This window comes from Pogoniulus pusillus, chromosome 22 (assembly GCF_015220805.1).
Source record: "Pogoniulus pusillus isolate bPogPus1 chromosome 22, bPogPus1.pri, whole genome shotgun sequence".
NCBI lineage: Eukaryota > Metazoa > Chordata > Aves > Piciformes > Lybiidae > Pogoniulus > Pogoniulus pusillus.
In genome coordinates, this window is record NC_087285.1 from 12,887,013 (window position 1) to 12,911,023 (window position 24,011).

At 39.0% G+C, this 24,011-nt stretch overlaps 1 protein-coding gene across 2 annotated transcripts; it reads left to right on the forward strand.

Moving 5' to 3' along the window:
* FBXO38 (F-box protein 38) lies at positions 1-24,011 on the forward strand. 2 transcript variants are annotated; one of them, XM_064161782.1, is made up of 22 exons: positions 1-94; positions 2,799-2,940; positions 4,177-4,310; positions 5,409-5,572; positions 5,941-6,106; positions 6,533-6,670; positions 6,954-7,091; positions 7,498-7,591; positions 7,998-8,128; positions 8,421-8,591; positions 8,843-8,985; positions 9,841-10,063; positions 10,735-10,854; positions 11,955-12,134; positions 13,821-14,537; positions 17,427-17,527; positions 18,514-18,616; positions 19,633-19,799; positions 20,913-21,058; positions 21,797-21,900; positions 22,161-22,274; positions 23,366-24,011. In XM_064161782.1, the coding sequence occupies exons 2-22, from the start codon at positions 2,813-2,815 to the stop codon at positions 23,542-23,544; spliced, it is 3,561 nt and encodes a 1,186-aa protein (XP_064017852.1). In that variant the 5' UTR covers positions 1-94; positions 2,799-2,812; the 3' UTR covers positions 23,545-24,011. The 2 variants fall into 2 exon arrangements, with proteins under 2 accessions (XP_064017852.1, XP_064017853.1); XM_064161783.1 differs by lacking the exon at positions 1-94 and having other exon boundaries at positions 2,853-2,940; positions 5,485-5,572.

Here is a 24,011-nt window from a genome sequence, read left to right on the forward strand (position 1 = left end):
GCTGCGGCGCTGGCGGAAGGGGCCGCCCAGGAAGCGGCTGCCGGGGTTAACCCTCCCCCCGCGGCCACAATAACAGGGCGGTGCTGAGGGGCAGGTAAGGAGCTGCGGGCCGGCGGTGGCGGGGGGGCGCTGAGCCTACGCGTATCGGCGAGCTGGAGGCTGTTGCCCTCCCAGCTTCTCGCGGAGAGTAGGCCTGGTGCGGCAGATTAGTGTCGCTGTCCCCTTTCGCCGGCTGGGACTGTCGTTGTCCAGCAGCTGGGCCTCCGAGCGGCCCGGCCTGGGACCGGTGAGGGCCGTTCCTCTGTGTGACAGGCCGTAAGGAAAACTGCTGTTCTTCCTGCTGCTGCGAGTGAGAAGGAGAAGCCTTGAGACGCCGCGTCAGGGGCGGCTGCCGCCACCGCCCCGCCACCCTCCCCCCCTTCCCCCCCCAGTCCTCGCTGAGGAAGCTGCAGCGAGAGGGCTGTGGGAAAACCTGCTTCTGTACGGCTTATCTAAGCAAAAATAAACTTGCTCGTTCTTCCCCCCGCCCTTCTTCTTCTCGCTCTCTTGCCCCCCCTCCCCCTCTTCTCTCCATAAGGAAACGCTTCTCTTAAACTGGCGCTTGTCAGACCGTCCCTGGCTGTTCTCTCCACATTTTCCTCTCAAGCTGCCCTTTCTGCGGCATGGCGCAGCCCTCCCCGCGCCTTGCAGCCTTCTTAGTGTGCTAGTTGCTAATCAAGAAGATAACACATCGAGTTGTTTCAGACGAAGTCTCGCGTTTTAATTGGGTCGAGGAAGGCAAAACTCCGTTTTTTTTCAGTTTCGATAATATCTGAAAGTTTTGGGTTTTTTTAATCGTTTGTTTTTTTTAACGGGGTCAACTTCCTCGCACAGAGTGAGATGTTTAATCTGCACGTGTTAGCTCAAAATAGTATCAAGAGAGGCACGTATTTCGGAGAAACTGCTGCCTCATACGAGACTAGGTCATTCTGTTTCCTCTTAATGTCAGGAGCCAAAGTAAGCTACAGCCCAGACTCACAGGGCAGGTTTGTGCTCATTGCATTTAGATCTTAAAGGATTCTTTCAGGCCTTTTTCCTTTTTACTGGTCTATTTGTTAGTATCTTTTCCTCTTATGTAATATAACGATCCTTTTAGTGCTGTCTCTTAAATACTGCTGTGTTGTACTCTCTCGTGTGTCTCCATCAGTCTAGTATTTCTTACATTGTATTCTGCCATCTGTTCAAATTAAGTCATCAGTGGACACTCACTGGGAATCCAGGTAATACTTGTTTTTGTCAGAATCCAATGTCATGAGTAATTTTAAGTCAGTTTTGAGCTTCGTGAAATTGAACATTACTGTGCAGGATGGCAAACGTAATAAACCCTTCCAGTATGTGCCAAAAAGAAAGGCAACACACGCACAGGCAGCAAATGCAGTGACTTTAGCTTTGGCCAGATAAGTCCCCGACAATCCAAAGGAGCAGAGATATATTTCATGCTATTCACAGGCAGAAGATGCTAATTTAGCTATTTTAATCACACTGTATAATATATAAAATTAATTATGACAACATACAGTTGCTAATTTAAAATACATATGGAAATGTGTGAAAGCACACTTTTTCAGTAATTAGATCATAGTGAAGCTGTCAGTATTTCAAATTTTGTGCCAGCATATATGTTTCTGTGCAGAAGGCAAAATCTTTGTTTATCATTTCTGTTAAGTGCTTTTTTTGCCTTCTTAATTGCCACTTCCATATTATATACAGTGTATCTGCATCACAGTGAAGGCAGTGATGGATGCATTTCTGCTGTGTTTTCCAAAGTCTCCCTCTTTTTTAAGAAAGTTGTTTTGCTCTCTACTAAATTTTGATATTCAACCTGTTAAACAGGTTTACTGAGTTAATGATGCTTTACCCTACTTACCAGAAAGCATTCCTCTGCTAAATAGCAGTAGTGAAGACATTTTTCATGCTGTTCCATCTACTTGGGCTGTTAACTTGGTTATTCTAATGTTAACATGTTCATATTTATTGTAGTTACTTCTTTGTTACTGCTTGTAATCAATTTGTATGTTTAAAAATTAAACATACATTATTGCTACTTCAGTCTTCCTGTGCCTCTGAGCATACTGCAGGAACACCATAGACATGAACATATTAGTTCAGTAAGGGGAAAGAGGAGAGGATATACTGCATGGTGCTGCTGAGGCAAGGTATTGTCAGGGGCTTTGTTCTTTAGCTAAACAACATGAATATGTTATTTGATATTCTTTAAGAAAAGCTAGTTTGAGGACTTTCAATACATTTTTTTGGGGAATAGTTAGTAGGAGCTCTTTTTTTTTGTACAGGGAGAACTATGTTTTCTACTGTACAGAATCTCTGCACTTCTTTACTGGAAGGTGTTCTGGCTGGCATTTGCTTGCTAGCCTCTGCACACTCTGCACTTTTTTTCTGTGATTTATCTTCAATTAATGTGTGGATGGTATCTCTGAAGACTTCCATGTAGAAGAATTGATCTCTTGATTACACCTGTGGTGTTTTTCCTGTCAATTTCCCTTAGCTTGGAGGAATTTTCTAGTTTAATAATAATGGTATTTCCCAGGCTTAACATGCTAGGCAAAATAGAATTATTTTGACCTTGTATGATAGAAATTAGTAAGTTTGGTCCACCTATACTGGATCTTGTCTTTATAGTCAGATTTTGCTGGTGTTTTGTAGTCATTGCAGCTTGGCTGGTGTACCCTCCTCTACTCTGTCGTTTTTCTCTTTTAGTTGTACTGCTTTTGTGTAACACTGTGAACATTTCCTTTCATCAGAAATCTTTGCAAATATGGGTCCCCGGCGGAAAAATGTGAAACCATGCTCAGTGAGCAGGGAAGGCTCTGAGTCTGCCAAAGCTGAGGAACCAAAAGATTACATGAACCAACTCTCTCATGAAGTGCTTTGCCACATTTTTAGGTGAGCAGTTTGTCAGAAGTCTGTTCTTTCTTACTGTGTTGTTTTCTGTTTTTTTTCCTAACCTGACATGCGTTAGTACTTGTGTCACAAAGTATTCAAAATGGGCAAATGCACCTTGAGAACACAGATGTATAAAAACTGGATAGAAAGAGATGCTAAATGATTTTTTTTCAGTCCTGGAATTAATTTAATTACTTTGAAAATTAATTTATGTGAGCGTTATAAATGATAGAATGAAGAAGAAATAAAGTTACAGCTTGTGGTAACAAGTGTTTAAATATTGATTTTAGTGCAGAAATGTATCTTGGGTAGTACATAGTTCAGGGCGCTGGAACACTTCTGTGAGGACAGGCTGAGGGAGCTGGGGTTGTTCATCCTGGAAAAGAGAAGGCTCTGGGGAGACATAATAGCAGCCTGAAGGAGCCTTTTAGGAAGGATAGAGAAGGGACTGTTTACAAAGGCCTGTAGTGATAGGATGAGGGGCAGTGGTTTTAAATCAGAGAAGTACAGATTTAGATTGGATGTTAGGAACAAGTTCTTTACCATGACGGTGGTGGAAGACTGTAACAGGTTTCCCAGAGAGGTAGTTGAGGCCTCATCCCTGGATATATTCAAGGTCAGGCTTGACAAGGCTCTGAGCAGTCTGCTCTAATGGAGGATGCCCCTTCTTCCTGCAAGGGGGTTGGACTAGATGACCTTTGGTAGTTCTTTCAAAGCCAAACTATCCTATGATAGTTGAGGTGCATGTTTTGAAATCGAAGTTAGTGTGTGGAAGGGAACTTAAGTGACTCTATAACCTCCCCTACAGTACAGTTCTTCTCTAAAATGTCCACATATGTTTTTTATATTCATAACATAAGGCCTTACAAGTTATTTGAAAACTATCTCTCCAAGATGTTGCCAATTGAGTATGCTGGTATGTACTAGAAGATACCTTTAAACCATGTACAAACTATTGTGGCAGTAGCTTGGTCAGCAGAATTATAGTGCCTCTGAACTTTAATATTAAATTTATACCTTAAGTATCCTAATATTCAGTGTGAAAAATTGATGAGTCATTCCACTTAGCAAAATTTCACACTGTGTTATATAGTCTGCAGATTCTGTCTGAATTAATGATAAGTATTAGAAATACATGAGTTTTCCTAGTCATGCTTAGAATGTTCTTTAGTTTGGAAAAAGTCAAAAAGGATCCACTTTTGATAAATCAGAGGGATGTTTTTTCCTCTCCCAAAGGTACCTTCCCTTACAGGATATCATGTGCATGGAATGCCTGTCCCGGAAGCTGAAGGAAGCAGTGACTCTGTATCTGCGAGTAGTGAAGGTTGTGGATCTCTGTGCAGGCCGTTGGTGGGAATACATGCCCACTGGTGAGTAACGCACTCAGACATGGCATTAAAGTGGCATTGAGCAAAACTGCCCTGCTATTTATAGCGGCATATGCAGGGTAAATTTTCAAAAGCAGCAAGGGATTTAATTTCCTTTTGACTTTGACATTTGGGTGGCTTCCTTGAGTACATGGTTTGAAAAATCACCTGTGTCTGTGCGGATATGTGTTTGTGTATACTGGATATTACTGTAGCAGAAATGGGGATTCTCTGTAGCACCCTGTAAATACAATCTGTGTTTATCTGATTATTGTAAGGGAGTTAATCCAAGGGTTAATCCAAGAAGAAGCTGTTTGCATGCAGGCAGGAAAAAAATACAATGGAATGAGAGAGCAACTCATCTGCCAACACTTAATCTAAGAATAAATAAGTTTCGATGTCACACCTCAAGCCATCTTCAGATCAATAAATAAATTTGGCAGCCTAGGTCATCTCTGTGAGTATTAGGATTTCTGTTGGATTTAAATTACACGTCGGGGATTTGTTGGGGGAGAGATCTAAATTGAGTGAATGCTGGAAGTGAAGTTAGCTCTATTAGGGCTGATATCAGGTAGATGGTTAGACCTAACCTGAGATAGATACAAATACTGATAACTAGTTCAAAAACAACTTTTACATTGTGGTTTATGTCAGAGTAAAATAATCCTTTGCTTTAAGAAACAGTCTTATTTCTTTGATAATTTTGAGCTATGGTGAATAGTGATGACCTGCATGCAGCTCATCCAGCTGGGCATTTTTGAGCCATGTAGCTGATAAATGGAATTCCAGGAAAGATAGGCACAAAGCCTGACAGTCTGCAGAGACACTTCATCTAAGATGGGAGAAAGTGTAGTTAACTGTATAGCTGTGCAACTGCACTAAAGGAAATCTATAGTAAGCCTGTAAAATCCAGGGCAGAAGAGTTTGTAGGTAATGAATTCTGGAACCTGGAAGTAGAAAACAAGCTATTTCTTCACTGACTACGTCTTTCAACATTGTAGAATTTATTCTGCCGTATGAAGAGAACAATGTTTTTGGTTTTCCCTTTACAGCTAGGTGTATGCTGTCACACAAATACCAAATCTGTTGTTGTCATCTTAGGTTTCACTGATTCCAGCTTCCTAACACTGCTGAGGAAGATGCCAGACATTGAACAACTTTATGGTCTTCATCCCAGGTATCTTGAAAGACGCAGAGTCCGTGGCCATGAAGCTTTCAGCATTCCTGGAGTTTTAGAGGCTTTGCAGGCCTGTCCAAATCTGCTGGTGAGTTGTTAGACTAGAGAACTTCCTTCTATGCTGCTATCATGCATCATCTCAGCTGCTGGAGAAATGTGTCAGGGTTTCATTGCATATGGGGCTTTGTGTTCAGACCTGGGTTTTGTATTCAGGTCTAGAGCAGCAGTTTGTTATGACCGTATTTGAAAATGAACACTATTATCAGTTGCACCAGGGGGTCCAGAGATTAATTAAAGATTTGATCCCTCTGCTTTTAAAAAGACAAGTCTTGCTACAAAGTAAAAGTGAAATAACATATTGCATTAGGCATAGAACGTTACTGAGGAATGTACACGATTAAGAGAGTGGTGTTGCTTGATCCAGTGCTAGCGCTTGCTTTGCTTCTTTTTATCCAGGGTGTTGAGACCTCTCATTTGGAACTGGTGGAAGCTATTTGGACATACATGCCACAAGTTCACATTTTAGGGAAGTTTCGTAATCGTAATGGTGCTTTTCCAATTCCTCCTGAAAACAAGCTGAAAATTCCTGTAGGAGCCAAAATCCAGACTTTGCACTTAGTAGGTGAGTGTGGTAATGGTGAAGTAGTTTGCTTCAATACAGGTGAATTTAAAGGCTTTGAAACTCTAGTTGATTGGATAGGGCAGGATGATAGGTTGGACTGGATGATCTTGGAGGTCTCTTCCAACCTGGTTGATTCTATGATTCTTCAGGGATGCAGTTCTTTTTTAGGAGAGGGGATTTGGCACATGGCATTTTCGAAATATGACGTGCTGTGTATAGGACAGCAGGTCCAAAGGGCAAATTCCAAAATACTATGTTGACAAACTGAGGTGAAGAACTTGTGTTTAAAATGTTTGCAGCTTTTCTCACATGCCACATAGCAAGGAGGAACCCTTCCTTTTAAAAGCCAGAATGTTATCGAAAAAAAATTATCCTGAAGTTGATAGCTTAAAGCTTGCTTAAAATGTTTTGTTTATGTATTATTAGGGGTGAATGTCCCTGAGATTCCTTGTATCCCAATGCTGAGGCACCTTTATTTGAAGTGGGTGAGGCTCACCAAACCACAGCCTTTTAAAGATTTCCTTTGTATCAGCTTACGCGCTTTTGTCATGAGGAACTGTGCCGGTAAGAGGGATTCATACATGGAGGGGAGGTTTTAGCATGGAGGAAAGCTAATTGTTAAAGCTGCTTTGGCACCAACTGTAAATGGAAACCTAAGAATGCAAGATGCATCTAATTCATGATCTTGGATAGGAATTTATCCTCCTGTAGATTTATTTGGTGCTGTGTAGCTCTATTGATTTCCTGATCTAGATGCATTATCTGTGAACATTTTTAATTCTTTAATATGATGCATTCAATGGGAAGCGAACAACCTTCTTTGTCTGTTTTGGTTTGTATGAGGCAGGACCCACAAATTCTTTGAAGTATGTTCCCCTAGTGACGGGTCTGGCTTCTGCTCGAAATTTGGAGCATTTAGAACTGGTTCGTGTTCCATTTCTGGGAGGACTTATCCAGCATGTGGTAGAAGATAGCTGGAGATCAGGTATGAAACTTCTTATCTCTCATATCTAAACCAAACAAAAATAGTAGCAAATACTGGATGTTCATGAAGCTTAGCTTTTCTTGTCTGTAGCATAGTCTTCCTTGATTGCTGTTTTGAAGGTATTAAGTTTCAAATTAATGGTTATGATGCTAACAATAGCTTTGTGTTGAGTATTGGTTTGATCTTTTGGCTACAGTTAGCTCCTGCCTGATAAGCTAATCTTCCAGTTGCATTTGTTGGTGATAGCTAGTAGAACTGGAGGGCAGTTTGGTGCAGATGTGCTTTATGGATTTTGTGAAAAAGGTGTAGTTTAACTCATCAGCACAACGCTGATGGGAATGCATAGGGCTTAAGGTTGTGATCTGTAACTGAAATCAAATAAATAGTTCTTTCTTTTATTTATCAGGTGGGTTTAGAAATTTGCACACTATAGTTCTGGGAGCTTGCAAGAATGCACTTGAAGTGGATCTTGGCTACCTCATCATAACTGCTGCACGAAGGTATGGCCCTTTAGATTATTTTTTTTTGACCCTTTTTCCTTTTTCAAAATAAGTAACTAATGAAGTCAAAGAACACGAAAAAGCAAAACAGCCTTCAAAAATTTCAGGAATAAACATTAAAACTTTGTATTTCAGGAATATTCTGTGCTTAAGATAACTGGAGTTATATTCATCTCTGAATTGCTTTGTGTCATTAGCCTTCCTAGACCTGTGTCTGAAAAGTGTGGAGCTGTTCATTTCCTATATAGCTATGTAACTGTCAAAAAGTTACACAAATATACTCTTAATCCCGCCGTTATTGAGATAATACTTTCATTTTATTAATAGAGTGTATGTTCTTGAGTGGTTTCTCTGGCAATTGTTTTAGGCATGCCTTTTAATGGGAACAATTCTTAATTGTATTCAGGTTGCATGAAGTGCGGATCCAGCCTTCCTTAACCAAAGATGGTGTTTTTTCTGCTTTGAAGATGGCTGAACTGGAATTTCCACAGTTTGAAACTCTTCATCTGGGATATGTTGACGAGTTTTTACTACAGTGTATGGCATTCTCTTATATACAGAAATTATTTGACAAATAGAAGGATTATATAAGTCAGTGTATTTTCAGTAATCCTCTAAGCGATGAAAAAAATGTTAGCATCTGCATATGAGGCTGCTGATCTCAGACAGATAAATACATTTCCTTTGAGAAGAAAGTCTTAACTTTGTTGAACCAAAGTAATGTGATCCATTTTTTGAAATTGGACTACAGTAGGGAGTTAGAAAATCACGCTGTAAAAGACAACTGTCTGAAATTTACTGCTGTGTTTGCTACTATCTCTTTTCATAGGTAAAATGACGAATGGAGACTTGGTGAAGTGTGGCTTGGCTGATGTGGTTGAAAATCCAGGAATTATTACAGATATTGGTATGAAAGCTGTAAATGAAGTTTTTTCTTGCATCAAGTATCTGGTCATTTACAACTGCCCACATCTACATAACCCAAATAATTGGATCACAGGTATTGCACACCTTTGAAATTGTAGGGATATTATATGAATTGCTGTGATATTAGAACAAAATATTTCTGCTCATAGTACTGCTTGTTCTATTTCTTAGTACAGTAGATGATCCTTGGTTTGGAACCATAATGATGCTGGTAACAGTCAGAATGGAAATACAGAAGTAGCCTATTCTCAAATCTGAAAGGGGTATAAAGAAAAATAAGTGAGATAAGAATCCTTCAGGAAACAAATTTCTTCTCTTCCACAGATCATTCAAGGTGGACACGCCTGGTCGACCTCACGCTGGTGCGATGCCACGCGATAAAGCTAGATTCTTTTAGTCAGTTCATTGAGTTACTGCCAAGCTTAGAATTTATTTCTCTGGATCAGATGTTCCGTGAACCTCCTAAGGTGAGTCTTTCAGTGAATGGATTTGCTTTTTGTTGCTGCCAGCTCATTAGAAATATGGTGAGCTCCACCTGTTGTGCTCTTTTAGGCGCTGTAGTTTACTGAATAGCCTGGTAAGTAATAACTTTTGTTTGCAGTTGCTATTCTCATGATATGTTAAAGAGAATGATCCTTCTGCAGATGGGAGCAGTGGCAAGGTGTGATGTTCTTTGTGTATGTGACTGGCAAATAAGTCCTACGTTGATTCTGTGTTGAGGTCTCTGCTGCTACTTCATTTTGCTGCTGCTTTGGATTGCTTCACACTTAAGGATCTGTTTACAATGCTGAGGAATTGTTACAATTTTGTAGGGGGTGAAATGGAAGTACTGCTCCCTGTTTGAAGTGTCTTCATAGTTTAGGAATTTAATTTCTTCGTGTCACCTCTCCCACGCTGTAACACAAGTCTTTCTAACAGCTGTTGCAATGTGATGGAAGCTGCCTACATAAAAAGTGTAAAAAAGCTTTTTTTGGATCGTTAATTCTATCTTGAGGCTACTATGTTCTGGGAAGACTATATAGTCTGCTATTTGTATTGATGTATTTTGACCTCACAGCAAAGGAAATACAATGTAATGAAGTAAGATTATATGCTTTTTTGGCGTTCTCTTTCATTAGGAATTTAACAGAGTAAGTTTTCTGGATTGCCAGACTTAAGGTGGACCTTTGCAACGTGTAGCATAAGGAAATACTGGCAGCAGTTTCTCTGTTCTTCACATGCGTATCATTGTCCTGTCCTAGGTGCTGCTGTTGGCATTGGAACATGTTATTGAGATAACGTCTCTGTGTTTTCAAATCTTAATAGCTGCTGTTTGCTTTCAGGGGTGTGCTCGTGTGGGCCTTAGTGCAGGTACAGGGATTGGTGTCTCCTCTGCCCTAGTCAGCAATCAGAACTCTAACAATGACAATGACAACAACAATAACCACCAGAATAACAATAATCCAAACATCCACCACAACAATCACCAGCAGCCAAATGACCAGAACGAGGAGAATGAACTGCGGCAGGATGGTCAAGCTGAAGAGCAGCAGATTGCAGCTGAGGGTAATCTGTGATCTTTGTGAACCTTTTGTAGAGTTGATTTTATTTGCATTGCCACTTTACATGTAGAGTCCTACAGAAGATAGGAATATGATACATTGAAAGCTGGTTGTTCTTTCAGTTCATAGTATGTAACTTTTTTTCTGAGGACTGTCTGCTTATCTCTGGTATCTGTGTGATAGAAGCTTTGTGTCTAATGACTTAGAGGCACATGAGAATTTGAGGATATACGTCAGTACTGGGGTTAGCAGTGTAGAGTTTCGGTGTGATACTCATCTGTGGAACTGTGAAGTGTTTTCTAGGCTCCTCTGGTCAGAACTGGGAGTACATCACAGCGTCAGTCTATTTTAGAACTTTCCAAGCAAAGGCAGAAGTCATTGGAGGGAAGGAATACATAAATCCTGGTTATGCTGCTTGCTGCAGTAGAACAAGACTTTTGAAAAGGAGGGGAACATTTGAGAAGTAAGCCTTAAAAGTTTGAGGGTTGGGGCCTTGGCTGAAGAGGTGCAGAACAAACTTGAGACTTTGTGCAATCCAGAGACTCACTGATGGAACCAAGGCATCAACTACTTATTTCTTGATGATTCTCTGATTCTGTGTGTCAGTTGAATTCCCCCTATGCTTATTGGCTGAGTACCTTCTGTTTTCTATTAAATTCATATTAATCTTTTCAGCACTGAATGAAATGGAGGAGGTAGCACAGGAAGATGGGATGGCTGCTGGACAGGGCCCAAATGAGCTTCCAGCTCACAGCCAGGCTGTTGTTACTATGGACATCGATGAAGAGCAAGCAGGTAACTCTGGTTTTGGAAATAAATTACCTTTTGCTGTTCCATTTTTGAGGGGTTAAAATTTTCAGTACAAATCTGGTTTTAGATGTTTTTATTCATCTTGATTGTCTGGTGTGTTTGGAGTAATGATGCTAGCACAGCTTACTGCTGTGAAGAAATTTGTTCTGGTTTACAGTCCCCAGTTTTCTTTTACATATGGAATAAAATAGCTTGATCTGAAAGCCTTATTTTTGTGCCCAGTAAAGACTCAAGAAGATCTAAATGAGCTTGCCATGTTTCCTGTGTTGGTGCTAATGGCCTTACTTCTTTCACTGCAGCATGTGGATTTTTTTGCCTTTTTTTTTTTAACAAGCTGGAACAACTTGTTCCAGTGTTAATCTAATTTGTATTAGTGACATCATTAGTGACACACATTAGTGACATGAGGCAATCTTGATTTCTTTTATAGCCACTATTTGCTGGACAACATAATTTTCTACTAAATATGCCAACACCATGAAGTAACATACACGTATGGTGGATCTGTTCACTTTTTCAAGATAACTCCTGAAAAGGTTATTTAACTTCATGTTCATTTCTTGTGTTATTCACAGGCAAATATGTCATTGTGATTGGCTAATAACTTTGGTTAGTAGCCGAGAGAGGTGGCTTACAAAGCACATTTATACTGATAATTTGTGCTTTTCCTTTCACTTTTAGTGGTGGGGTTTAAAAGGATAATTGCAGATGTTCTGACTGACATTTCTGTCTTCGTGGTGGAGGTTTCAGGGACCGCTTATAATACATAGTTGTGCAGTTACTTGTGCTATTGTGGAAGAAACTTTAAGCTGATGTGAAGCAAGGAAACATTGCAGAGAAACTGGGTTCTGTCTTACATTGTGACACACTTGTCCTTCCAAATTAGAATGCTTTAATACTGAAATGCAGTGGTTTTGCTCTTCTCATATTTGAATTTTAATGAGGGAGCCAGAAAATGGGTGGCTAAATTGAGTCAAATTAATCTCTTGTCATTTTTTTCAAGCACTTCTAAAAGTTCTTCAACCCTTTAATTCATGCTTGACTTATTTTCACATGAACTGTTGGCTGCCTTCTACTGTTTTCAGGACCAAGTGGCATTCAGCCTGTTGTGAAAGCAGCACCTATTACTGTCCATGATTCAGACAGTGAGGATGAGGAAGAAAACATGGGGACGTCAAGAGCTTGTATCCCGAGCAGCATTGCACAGAATTACTCAGATGGAGAAGAGAAAATCAGAGATCCAGTGGAACCAAGAGAACCTTCAGGTGTGGAACAGATGGATTCCTGGCTGCTGTCTCTCCATCTTATTTAGTTTTATTTCTATATTTGTGATAGGCATGCTTGCTTGCTTCTCCCTTGCTCTCTTCTTCCTGTTAAAAGCCTAGAATGAAGGTGTAGGGATACAGCTCCCTGAGCTCAAATCACATAATTACTGTACAGAAACAGAAAAAGTGGTGTTGCACTGGTTTGCATGCAGAAACTTAGAGTTCCTTTTCTGGATTTTCAAGTGCACTGAACTTTATCGTGTTGTGAAGACAAACTTGTAGCTCTGCTGTTTGTCTCATCTGCTGCTGAAACAATGTGACTGTTGGGGCAAATACATGAGAGGTACATTCATCTTTGGTTTATGGGAACACTGTGAGAATGTCCTGAAGTGGCACTTTAAGATTAGCTTTACTTCAATGGAAGCTTTGGAAGTTATTTAGAATTCTCAGGGTGGCCTTCAGTAATTGTCTTCACTTTGGAACAACGCTTAGCATTTTAACATGCACATATATATTAGAAGTATATACATTATTATGACTCATTCAGAGTCAGGCTTAGAACTTCACAGTGGTATGACTACTATAGAGAGACTCAGGCAACAACCTTTTCTGTCTTGCAAGTTCGCAGCTATAAACTCTACATCTGTGGCCTTAAGTCCAAGTCCTAGGTCCAATGCCACATGACACATACAGCCTTTCCAACAGTAGAGATAACGTGCTATTTCCTATAGCTTATATTCTATGTGCAGTAGTTTCATGTGTACACAATGAAGGAGGAAGTTGAAGTCACATAGTGACCTGTAAGTAATTAACAGCGTTAAGCTTTAATGAATATTTAGCTAAGCAGTTAGCATAAAAATCTCGTGTTGTGAAAGACTAAGAATATACTTGTGCAGTAGTGGTTTAATTTCTGCAGAGCCTGGGACATATCAAAGCTGTAGCAGGTCAGTATCTTCCTACCGAACTAGCATACTCCTTGTGTATTTCACTTAGAGCTCATTTCAACTTGAAAACCTGTAGAGCTCTGTGCTTAGAGTGTAGCTGTCAGTTGTGCTTTGAGAGTTAAAATGACCTGTGTTTGGAGACGATTTGCATAAACTTTAGTGCCAGTAATGCTTTTGTAGGCTTGATTTAGTATAATTAGCTAAAAGGATTAAGACAGTAAGCATTAAGTTGTAATTGTTTTGTTCTCTTTTTTTAATCTCTAAATTGAAATTTACCTACTGACACTACTTCCTATAGCCAGGAGGGGGAGCTAACGAGCACTATTGAAAGCAGAAGCTTCACTCCTATCTATGCTACTATTTAATTCCTCAGATTTTATTCCTCATAGTTAAGAAAACAGAAGCCTGTTATCAGCATATTTTTCATATTTTTGTGCTTTGGCCTTTTTAACTACTTAGTTGATTTGTGGAAGCATTTACTTCTGCAGCAAATGTGTCTCGTTTGCTGACAAATGCCTCAGCACAGCACTGCAAAAGTTGCTGCACAACATTGCAGTGATTCAGCAACTGCTAGAAATATTGATTCCTATAACATGTCAATAGCAAAGTGGTCCTGACAAGATTTGTCATTGGCGTCTAAACTGATTTCTGGTTTAAGTGGTTTCTAACAGAGTAGCACTCAGCAGTTACTTAAGCTGTGAATTAGGTTGTCTCATTGTTCTCTGTCACTTAACTCCTACAGTGAGCGGTAAAGGCAAGACACCCCTGAGGAAGAGATGCAGTGCTAGCCAAGTGAGCCAGACAAAGCAGCTCCATAATGAGGAAAGCAGCTGTGAGAAAGGCTGTCAAGTAACAAGTGAGCAGATTAAAGCAGACATGAAAGCAGCAAGTGACATGCCTGAAAGGAATAAAAGCAAAGATTCTTATCCAGGTTGCAGTAATGCTTCAGGATCAACGGGAACATCCAGCTCCTGCGATGCCGTTTCTTCTAGCCCAGACTGTGCACAGACAGCTAATAGCCACTCTGCTGGCACCAGTCCAGCAACTGAAGATGAATCCAGGCAGTGTGTCTGCTTGCCTTGTAAAAGTGAAGGCTCCAGTGAGAGAGAGACTGAGGAGAGCTCTGTTTGTTCCAGGTGTTCCTGCTACAAGCCACGGGACACACAACAGAGGACTAGTGGGTGTTGTGATGGGGACTGCCCATCCACAAGTGGAGCCTGCAGGAGTGGACCAAATAGCACAGGGTCAGACTTTGCACTTAGAACTCTACCAAACTGTAGGCCTCCAGGAGAAACAAGTGATGAGAGGACTAGTGGGAATGCCTGTGGGCCTGCCAGCGAGGAGAGCACGGGTTCACAGCGAAGAAGCTGTGAGGTGGAGGATAAAGAAGAGTATCCGCGCCGACCGCTTACAAGAGCTAGGAGCAGGCTGTCCCGTGTCCCTCTGGTGTCAGAGTCAGGTATGACCTTTATGCATATGGTAATTTCTGAGTAAGCTGCTCTGTTGGCATAAAACAGTATTGAACAACCACAAGACGCACAGGTAATGCTAATACTGAAATTTAAACATCATGTTTCTTGGTTAATAATTTAAGTGGTTTGACAAAGAATATTGATGGAAATGTCTAACTTCACTGTCATAGCTACATAAAATAACAAATCTTTGAAGACTGCCAGTGACTTCTTTTTCCATGCAAGTATTTCTCTATGTGTTATCCATACATACTAAACAGTGTTTAGTTTCCTCATTTGAAAACCAAATGCAGCTGCTTTTGACAGCTTCTCTCTTCCTGTAGAGGCTGTTATTCATTGAAATATCTGACTGCCTCCCACATTGAAATTCTCCCTTTAAAAGGAAGAAGACAACAGATATGCTAGATCTTAGCAAAAAGGCAAAAAGTTTTAATACCTGATACTTTATCAACCAATAAAGCAAGCCATAAATATAACTGAGTCAAGCTTGTACACCTGTATCTTCCAAATATATAAGGTGTGATGATCAAACTTGTTGAAAACTGTCTTTTTATTAAATAGATTCATGCTTCACATCATGTAAAACAAATAAAACATTAAAATAAGAAGAAAATCCTGAGAGGCTGGAATGAAGCCAGAGATGCTGAGAGAAAAGAAATGTGAGAGGGGAACTTGCTGTTTCTTCCAAATATACTTGCTTCCCAAAATCATCAAAGTCTGGCATAGCACATCTTATAATTACCAAGATTCTTTGAGAATATCTGGCAGGTAAAATGAAAGCGAAACGTGAACCATATTAGTTACAAAATTGTACAAGTTGGAGGCAAAAAAATATTCATAGCAAATTGCTCTGTTAAAAAGGAACAATTCAAATACTGTATGTCCTAGTGTTTTTACAGCTTATCTCAACATTCCCAAGTGTTAACCTAAATCACCTAGGATATGCACCCAGATACATGATCTTGCTATTATAAAATGTCTCATTTCTGCCGTGCTCCATTATGACTAGTAATTAGTCTATGAAAACCAAAGCAATTTCTCCTCTCTATCCTCACTCATAACCAAAACATAAAATGAAGTGAGTCAGATCTAGGTATTGAATTAGTGTCTTCCTGAAAGTATCTCTGTTTTCATGTTTCATTTGTTAGTCAGGAAAAAGATCTTTTCTGCTCACAGAGAAAAATCTTAGTATTTCCTTTATTTAGCCTACACAAGTCAAAACTGTTTTCCCAGCTCCATACAGCTATGCCTGTGTTTTTATGCACTTATTTTGCTCTTGGAAGCATTAGATAGTGGCTGATACTTGAGGCAGAATGTGAGACTTCATGTGTAATTTTTCTGTCTTTTAAGTCTGTTTAATAAATAGGCTGCTTCTGCATGGCTGTAACAGTGCTTTTCTTCATTAGGATAGGTTATACAACCTGAAAATGTTTTGTATGGAGCTGGAAATGTTCTTCCATAAATAATCAAAAGATGTGCCTTGAATATGACCATTTTCTGTTATTCTAACATAATGACATTGTGGGTTCTGGCTTGATAGTGCCAGAACTATCTGCTTGATAGTAGAAGTTGTGGGTTTTTCCTATTAATTTGCTCAGATTTAGCACTGAAACAAGTTTAATATTAAAGACAGTAAAACTTTAAAAGCTTTATCACTACAGACTGGCTGGCTGAAAGACAACTGAAGTATGTAGTTTTAATTTTAGTAAAAATGTAAGCCATACTTTTAATGATTGAGGGTTGGGGTTTTTTTTAACTCATTTTAGTTGGCACTTACAGTGAAGCAAGATTTTCTGTTAACATCTCTTGGCTTTGGACTTAATTTTGAACAGTTCAATATAAAATTGGAAAGTTTCTCCTATAACACAGCTAAAAGTAGTTCAGTATCTGTAGATACCCTAGGAACTGTGTGAACAAACTCTTCCTAGGGATGATGATAGAGGTGCCACAAGTTGTGTATTTAACATTACACCTTTCAACTTGTGGATCACAGGAACCTGTGTTCTGGAGCTCGTAGACCCACAAAATGTCACCTGTTACTTAATAGCTTACTTTTTTGGTGGTGTTTGGTGTTAAATAGGAAAACAGATATTTTTTTTTAAATGGTAGTAAACAGTGGAGTAGTTCATACATAATCTTTATTATTTTGCAATTTCTATCTCGATTGCAAATCTTTGTGAACAATTTTTTACAAGAAGTTGAAGGAAACTTCAGTAAAATTTGTTGTTTTGATCTAGTAATCACAGAAAATTAATTCCAGGGCTGCTTTTTCCCCCCTTCTACTGTAGGAAGTAAGGATGATCATCTGTCATAACTTCTTTTCAAAGGATTATCTTTTAAGTCAAGCAGGAATTTGAGGTCACTGGTGCATGAAATAGAATAGGAATCAACTTGGGAACCTCAGAGGTTTTTTTTTTCTACCTGGGCATCCTTTGCAATGTTAGGAAAAACGTAGTGACAGTTACGAACAGCAGACTTTCAAGTAGTTTGAGATTATTTGTACATTAAAGCTGTTTTGGTATTCTTGTCAAGAATGTTCAATTTGCTGCAGAAAACCAATGTGACCTAACAATTCATCTTCTGTTATTTTCTTGACTCCACATCTTTGTGATGTTGAACTTGTAGGTTCAGCATTCCTGTTTTCATCTATAAACAGCTCACCCCTCTACCCCAGATTATTTAGTATGAATGATTCTGAGCAACAAACCTGAAAGAGAAGGAAAAGAGAGAAAGTTGTTTTCAAGTCAGACAGGTATTTTGATCTGCTTTTGTAAGCAATGCATGTTCTTATTGGATGTTTTTAGCTAGGGAATGCCTCTGTTGTTACCCTGATATGTAGACAGAGGAGAGACTTTTTTTCTGTTTTGTGTTTCCAGAGGTGGCTAAGCCAAAGCCACGGCAGACCACAAAGCGGAAAAGGACAGCTGACAAGTCCACAAGTACAAGTGACCCAGTTATTGAAGATGATCATGTTCAAGTAAGGACTTTACTTCATTTGCTACAGGTCTATCAGCTGGCATGCTCATGAAAAATGATGTAACTCTACAAGCTTGTCCTCTGTGTAAAGCCAGATGAGTTCTAACTGATGTTGCTGCTCTCTTTGGTCTTAACTACGTACAGGTGCATTGATACTCTGGCTTGAGAAAAACCTAAGGCTAAACAGATGCTCATGTTTATAATGCTGCATGAAATCCTGCCTTCCCACATTGTGTCCTCCTTGATCTGCAGGGAAAAACATGTATTCTTTGGCATTACTTTTTTCAAAATGACAACATAGAATACTGCTGTTAAATACTTGGTATTTACTTCTGGACATAGCAACTCAGCTGTTAACGCTGCAGGCTGTAGGTTCTCTTAGTATAGAAGTAACCTGAGTTTATTCTTCTGCAGTAAAGATCAGTCATGGGAGGAGAAATTGCAAGGTCTGGCTTCACTATATTGAGGCTGCTTACTCAAGGCACATATTCTAGATGAGCGTGACATTACCTCTGAGCTCTACTGGAGAGGAATTTGTGTGCTTTTATTTTCTAATCTCTGTCCAGTGAATAACTTAGCCCCACTGATTTAAGATAATTTTTGTGAATGTGTCCCGTTATATAATTCTGCTAAGTAGGATGCACTACACTTTCTGAGAGACTGATATTTGTGGTGTGTTTGGTTTGGTGGTTTTTGTAGATTTTCTGTTAGAAATTGTGCTTTCTGAGATGATTTTTCTTTTCACCTTGTAAAGTTGTCTTTGTTTTGTAACGTTGATGAACAGGAAATCCTTTTTCTCAGTAGACCAAGAGTAGCCTCATTGCCTCAAATATCTGTTGTGAACAGGTAGCTGTATTATATTGATTCATAGCTGGTTAATACCTTCTGTATCTAGCAGTATCTTCTTACAATTTGGTTTATTTTGATTGTTTTCATTGGGTTTGCCCACTCAGACTTTTTTTTAAACTATTATGATTTTTTTATCAGGTATTGACTTTGAAATCCAAAAACCTTGTTGGAATCACCTTGACCAATTGTGGCATAACAGATTTGGTACTGAAAGACTGCCCTAAAATGATGTTCATACATGGTACGTAGTGAATGTTGTGCATTCCTCCTTCATCTGACATTACTAGAAATAATTAAAGTTAGTCCACTGCTTATTATGTGTTCAGCAGCTGCTTTGCTACAAGTCTGATGCTTAGAACATCAAGTGTTTCTGTTTCTCAGCTTGAATGTCTTTCCTTATAAGTTGTGACAGATTTAATAAAGGTTAATATCTGAAAATCAGATTAAATTATATGCCACTTGGGAAGATGAAATGTTTATTGAAGAGTGATAATACAATAATTGGAAGTTGATGAAATGAGTTTGAGTATGTTGTTTTTTCCCTCATTTCTTCCTGCTTCTGTAGATTTATCTGACATGATGATACTTTCCTCCCTGACATGATAAAAATCTGCTTTAAATGAATGGCACTTAGGTTGCATTAGATTCACATGCCAGGGTGTGTGTTACTAGTCATGTATTAAGTATTGAGTCATTTATTGTTTTTTCCAACATGCACATTAAATAACATTCCTTGTGAAATTTGGTACTTCTGCTTCGCAGGGAATGAAGGAATTATTTCTCTATTCCATAGTACTTCTCAGAACATTAGTTTTGAACTATATCTGGATTACGTGAGCAGCATTACTAGAAAAGGAAATTTCATTTTACATTGTGTGGCTCCATAAAACCACGTATTTGACCTCCTTTTAAAGTCAGTGGTTTTCAGCTGTGCCAACCCACAGACCATTTCAGGGGACTTTGTGAAAGGAAACAAAGGGAGAAAAAGGTTGCTAGAGTAAATTTGACGTAGCCTTTAAAAGGACCTTTCGTACAAGTTCACAAATTGAAAGTTTGATCCTAATGTGGAGGAAACTAACAGCTAGTCTATTTTTCAGTATACTGAAGTTGCCAGCTGTCCAAACTACTTGGATAATTGTCTGTTACATTACTTGTGTGCCTTCTTTTGAAAGACTCAGCTTTGAAAATCTGACAGGAGACTCCCAAGGTCGTTTCAGTGTTGTGTGTCTTGTAATAATTTTCATTGCTGATTTATAGCTACCAGATGCCGTGTATTGAAACACTTAAAAGTAGAAAATGCACCAGTCGTCAATCGGTTTGACTATGCCCAGTGCAAGAAGTTAAACATGGATCAGATTCTGGATCAGATTCTCAGGATGCCACCAGAAAGAAACCGGATAATTTATCTTCGTCCAATGCAGCAGGTACACAAACTTTGATTTCATTGTTGACAGATGTGAAGCTCTGTCTGTATTCTTTCACTCACCATTTCTGGCTTCAATTTTCAATTAATGCAAGAAATGTGAATGTCACAATAACACAGCTCTGACAAACTTGTTTATTCAAACTCTATGCCATCAGGGCTTTTATTACAGAATCTGGAATGTGAATGATACTCAATTTTAATATTTACTGTTACCATCTCCAGTACTCCTTGAATTAAAAAGACACTGTAAAAAAATCAGGATGCTTTGAATTCCTTCCAAACTGAATAACTAAAAGGAACTGTAAGAATTGAGGTACTACTAAGTCAGCTCATAGTTATTTATAAGCAGATACATGACATAGGCATAGATATCTGAAATCTCTAACCCATGTCCAGTTAGATTCGGTAATAGCAGTTAAGTTTTGAGTAAGGCTGTGCTAACAGCTGTGTCTTTTTTGATGCTCAACAGTGTTGCAGTACAGTTGTAGTACTGGGAGCTACCCATTCCTCCCTCAGATTGTGTAAGCACTGACATTTAGTGAACTGAGGGCATTTGACAAGTAATTAAGAGGACTTACGTTCTGGATTTTTTGGGTTTGTTTTGGGTTTTGTTTTTTCCAAATTTATAACTAGCCAGAGCATTTTGTACTGTACTGTGATGCTGTTCTCTCATTCTAAGTAATTCTGCCAACCTGAAACTCTATCTTTTGCTTTAGCTCTTAGAGGGCAGTGGTAAGACTGCTAGAGGGGAAGAGGATGGGAGAAAAAGAAAGAAAAAATGCGACTGACCAAAAAGAAGTCCCACCTCCTCCTAAGCCAGATCCAAATTCTGAGGAAGCAAATGTGGTTTAGACTATTATTTACACGTTGGAGTTGTGAAACACGTCAGAAAATAGACACTTCCATCAAATTGTAATACTCAAGAGGATTCATTAGTAAAGCTGACTAGGAAAGCTTTATTCTGCTGTATCATGTATTTGATTGTGTGCTGTTAAAATTTCTTTCTGCTGAACATGTACTCCCAAATTTGGGGAATTTAGTAGGTGTCTGCTCTTGACTCTGAAGTGACCTCTCTGTTTCTCTTGGTGACAAGTCTTTGCTGCCTTTCCAGGTTGACACTTTGACTCTTGAGCAGAAGATATTTAGTGGCCCTTATCCGTACCACATTTGCATAATTCATGAATTCAGTAACCCACCTAATGTGCGCAACAAGGTGCGCGTTCGGAGCTGGATGGACACCATAGCAAATATCAACCAGTAAGTACTTGCTCTTCAGTGACTTACAGAACAGCTCTGCAGTCCTGACTCAGCAGCTACAGCTTCAAGCAAGCTGCAGACTTGCAATATTCTGTTATTCCTGTTTAAAAAGCAGATGTTTTTTGACTGACTAGTGAAGGTTGCATTCTAGATGGAGCAATGTAGAATTTCAGCATCAAGATGTATCTAACACAAAACAGATAAATAAATGTAACAGTATGAAAAAATACTGTTGAATTTTCCCAGTTCTCTTCCATCCAGTAATGCAACTGAACATGGAAGTAATCAGGATGGCTGAGGAATATCTTTCAATCTGAAAACAAGATTCTTTTAATAAGAGTGAGCTACCCCAGGAGCAAAACCTCCCAGCAGTAGGGAACTGACTCCTGTCCAATTGTTTTAAAACAGTGTTTTTGTCCTGATTTTTCACTAAAATGACTGAGGCAACGAACTTATTTTTGAGGTTTTGTTTAGTCTCAGCTATGTTGGGTTGTTCCTTACATATAGTAAGTTATGTTTAAAAGTTAGCTTAATTTGTGTCTCATCCAAACTGTAGATGTTCTGTATCAGAAGTGAAGGAATTGTGTACTGGGTTTATGTAAGGGTCTTGGAACGTTTCTGTGGATTCAAGCTCATTAAAGCAAAGCTTGTGTAATAAGATTTCCCACTGTTTTTTCTCCCTGCTTCCTTCACATTTCCTATCACTACTGACTTCAATCTCTTCCTTCTCCTTTCTAGAGAGCTTATTAAATACGAGTTCTTTCCTGAAGCTACACGAACTGAGGAAGATCTGAAGAAACACACTAAGTACCCTTGGGGACGAGATATTTACACTTTAGAAGGTGAGTGTTTATAAAGCTGAAAGCTGATATTCAGCCTTTTGATAGATAAGTAACTTTGTATGAATTTACCAATGACATGAATAATAATCTTGTGAGGAAAGTGGAGGAAGTTTGGCACAGAGTGGAAGAATTGAAGTGAGGAGGTACTTCTCCTGCACTAGTGACCAATCCATGTGATATCGGTGAAGCTTACTTGATGAAGAGTGCTGATGCTGCAGCAGTGATGTTCTCTTCATATCACCATCCTCTCTGTCTTCTAGGCATTGTGGATGGTGCCCCTTACTCCATGATTACTGACTTCCCATGGTTGAGATCACTGAGAACAGCAGAGCCAAACAGCTATGCTAGATATGACTTTGAGGATGATGAGAGAAGTGAGTAATCTTAACGTTCAAAGAACTTTTGACTCGTTGTTTTGTCCCGAGCTGGCAATGCCTGCCTTTATTTTTCAGCCTCAATTTTTATGGTATTTTTGGTAGCCTACAAATAACTACTTGTAGTGGTGTTTGGAGCTGGATGAGGAGGGACTCCAGTAGAGAAGAGGGCCATAGTACTATGACAGTGTATGGACCTCTGGCTGTGCATTATGTAAAGTTGTTAAGGTAGGCAGAAGAGATCTGCAAGGAGAAGAGTGCCTCACAGAAACCTGGGAGAAAAGAGGAAAAGAACTGGATTTGAAAACTCTGAAAAGACTGTGTGGATTAGAGTTTAAGATAGATAAGCCTCTCTCTGTAGGATGTTGTCTTCATTATTATAGTGGACAGTTCCTAAGGCTCAGTTAAGAAACTTGCTTGGTAGCAGGGAAAAAAAAAATCAGTCTTCCACTGCTTAATTAGGAAAACATTGGAATCTCTTTTATTAGGGCTATTTATAACTGGCATAGTTTTGGATATTTTTACTACCTCCAGTTCAAGGGGATAGAGTTCAAAAGAATGAGAAATCTTTTTTTGGCTATACCTTTCTCTTTATTTTATTTGAAACTGATTCATAAACTTAATGCTTGGTGGTTCAGTATGTAGTCTGAATTATAAAAAATGGGGATGTACTTATTTAATCTAATTACTCTTTTAAGTTGTAATGTTAAAGCCATAAAGAATAACAAAAAGACTTCTGCTTTAATCTTAATTGCTCTTGTCTATAAAACTTTTATGTGATCACTGAAATGGATAATCTGAAAGCATGTCAGATTAAGTCTGAGAGAGGTATTTGTTATGCACTGGGATTCCCTTTATTCACAGACATATGGACTTTGTGTACATGAAATGATTATTTGAGCCAGCAAAATGTTTCAATATGGAGAAGGCAGGGCACCTTTTCTGCTTTAATACTATTCCTTAAACGTGGCTGCTTTGTGGAAGACTTCTGTTTGCTTTTTTCTCCAAGATGTACCTCATTTAATGCAAAACAGATTTGCTTGTGAATTTCATAGGAAGGAATCTAGTGTGTTCTTGTGTGCCTTTCACAGCTACTATTTATGCACCCCGAAGGAAAGGACAGTTGTCTGCAGACATCTGCATGGAAACAATAGGAGAAGAGATCTCTGAGCTGCGGCAGATGAAAAAAGGTGTATTCCAACGTGTGGTGGCTATCTTCATCCATTACTGTGATGTCAACGGTGAACCGGTAGAGGATGATTACATTTGAGTTGGTTACTCTCCCTAATCTGTCATCTCTCCCTAAATTCTGATTGGCACTGCTGGCCAAGAAAGCAGGTGGATTCTTTCTGAATGCAAAGCATTTTCTTAAAACATACACACTTTGCAGTTGCTCTCACACAGTTTGGATAAGAGTATGTAGTAAATGTATAATGAAAAGTAAAAATTGTATACTAAGAGTTGTAAATAGAGGAAACAAAAGAAAAGCTTCCTAATACTGAGACTTTATTTCATATGTTTATACAATATAATTTAAATTCCATTTTAGTGAAGGCCAATAATTAGGAACAGGGAAGAATATTTGAATTTTCAGCTCATACAATTCATAGCAGTGTTTTGTTTCTTATAAACAAAATCCCATTTGCTGTGTTTAAAAGAGTCATCAGAGTCTCTTTTAATCTGTGCCTTTTTCTTGAACATTTAACAGTCCAGTCTGAGTAAACCTGTTGAGTACAA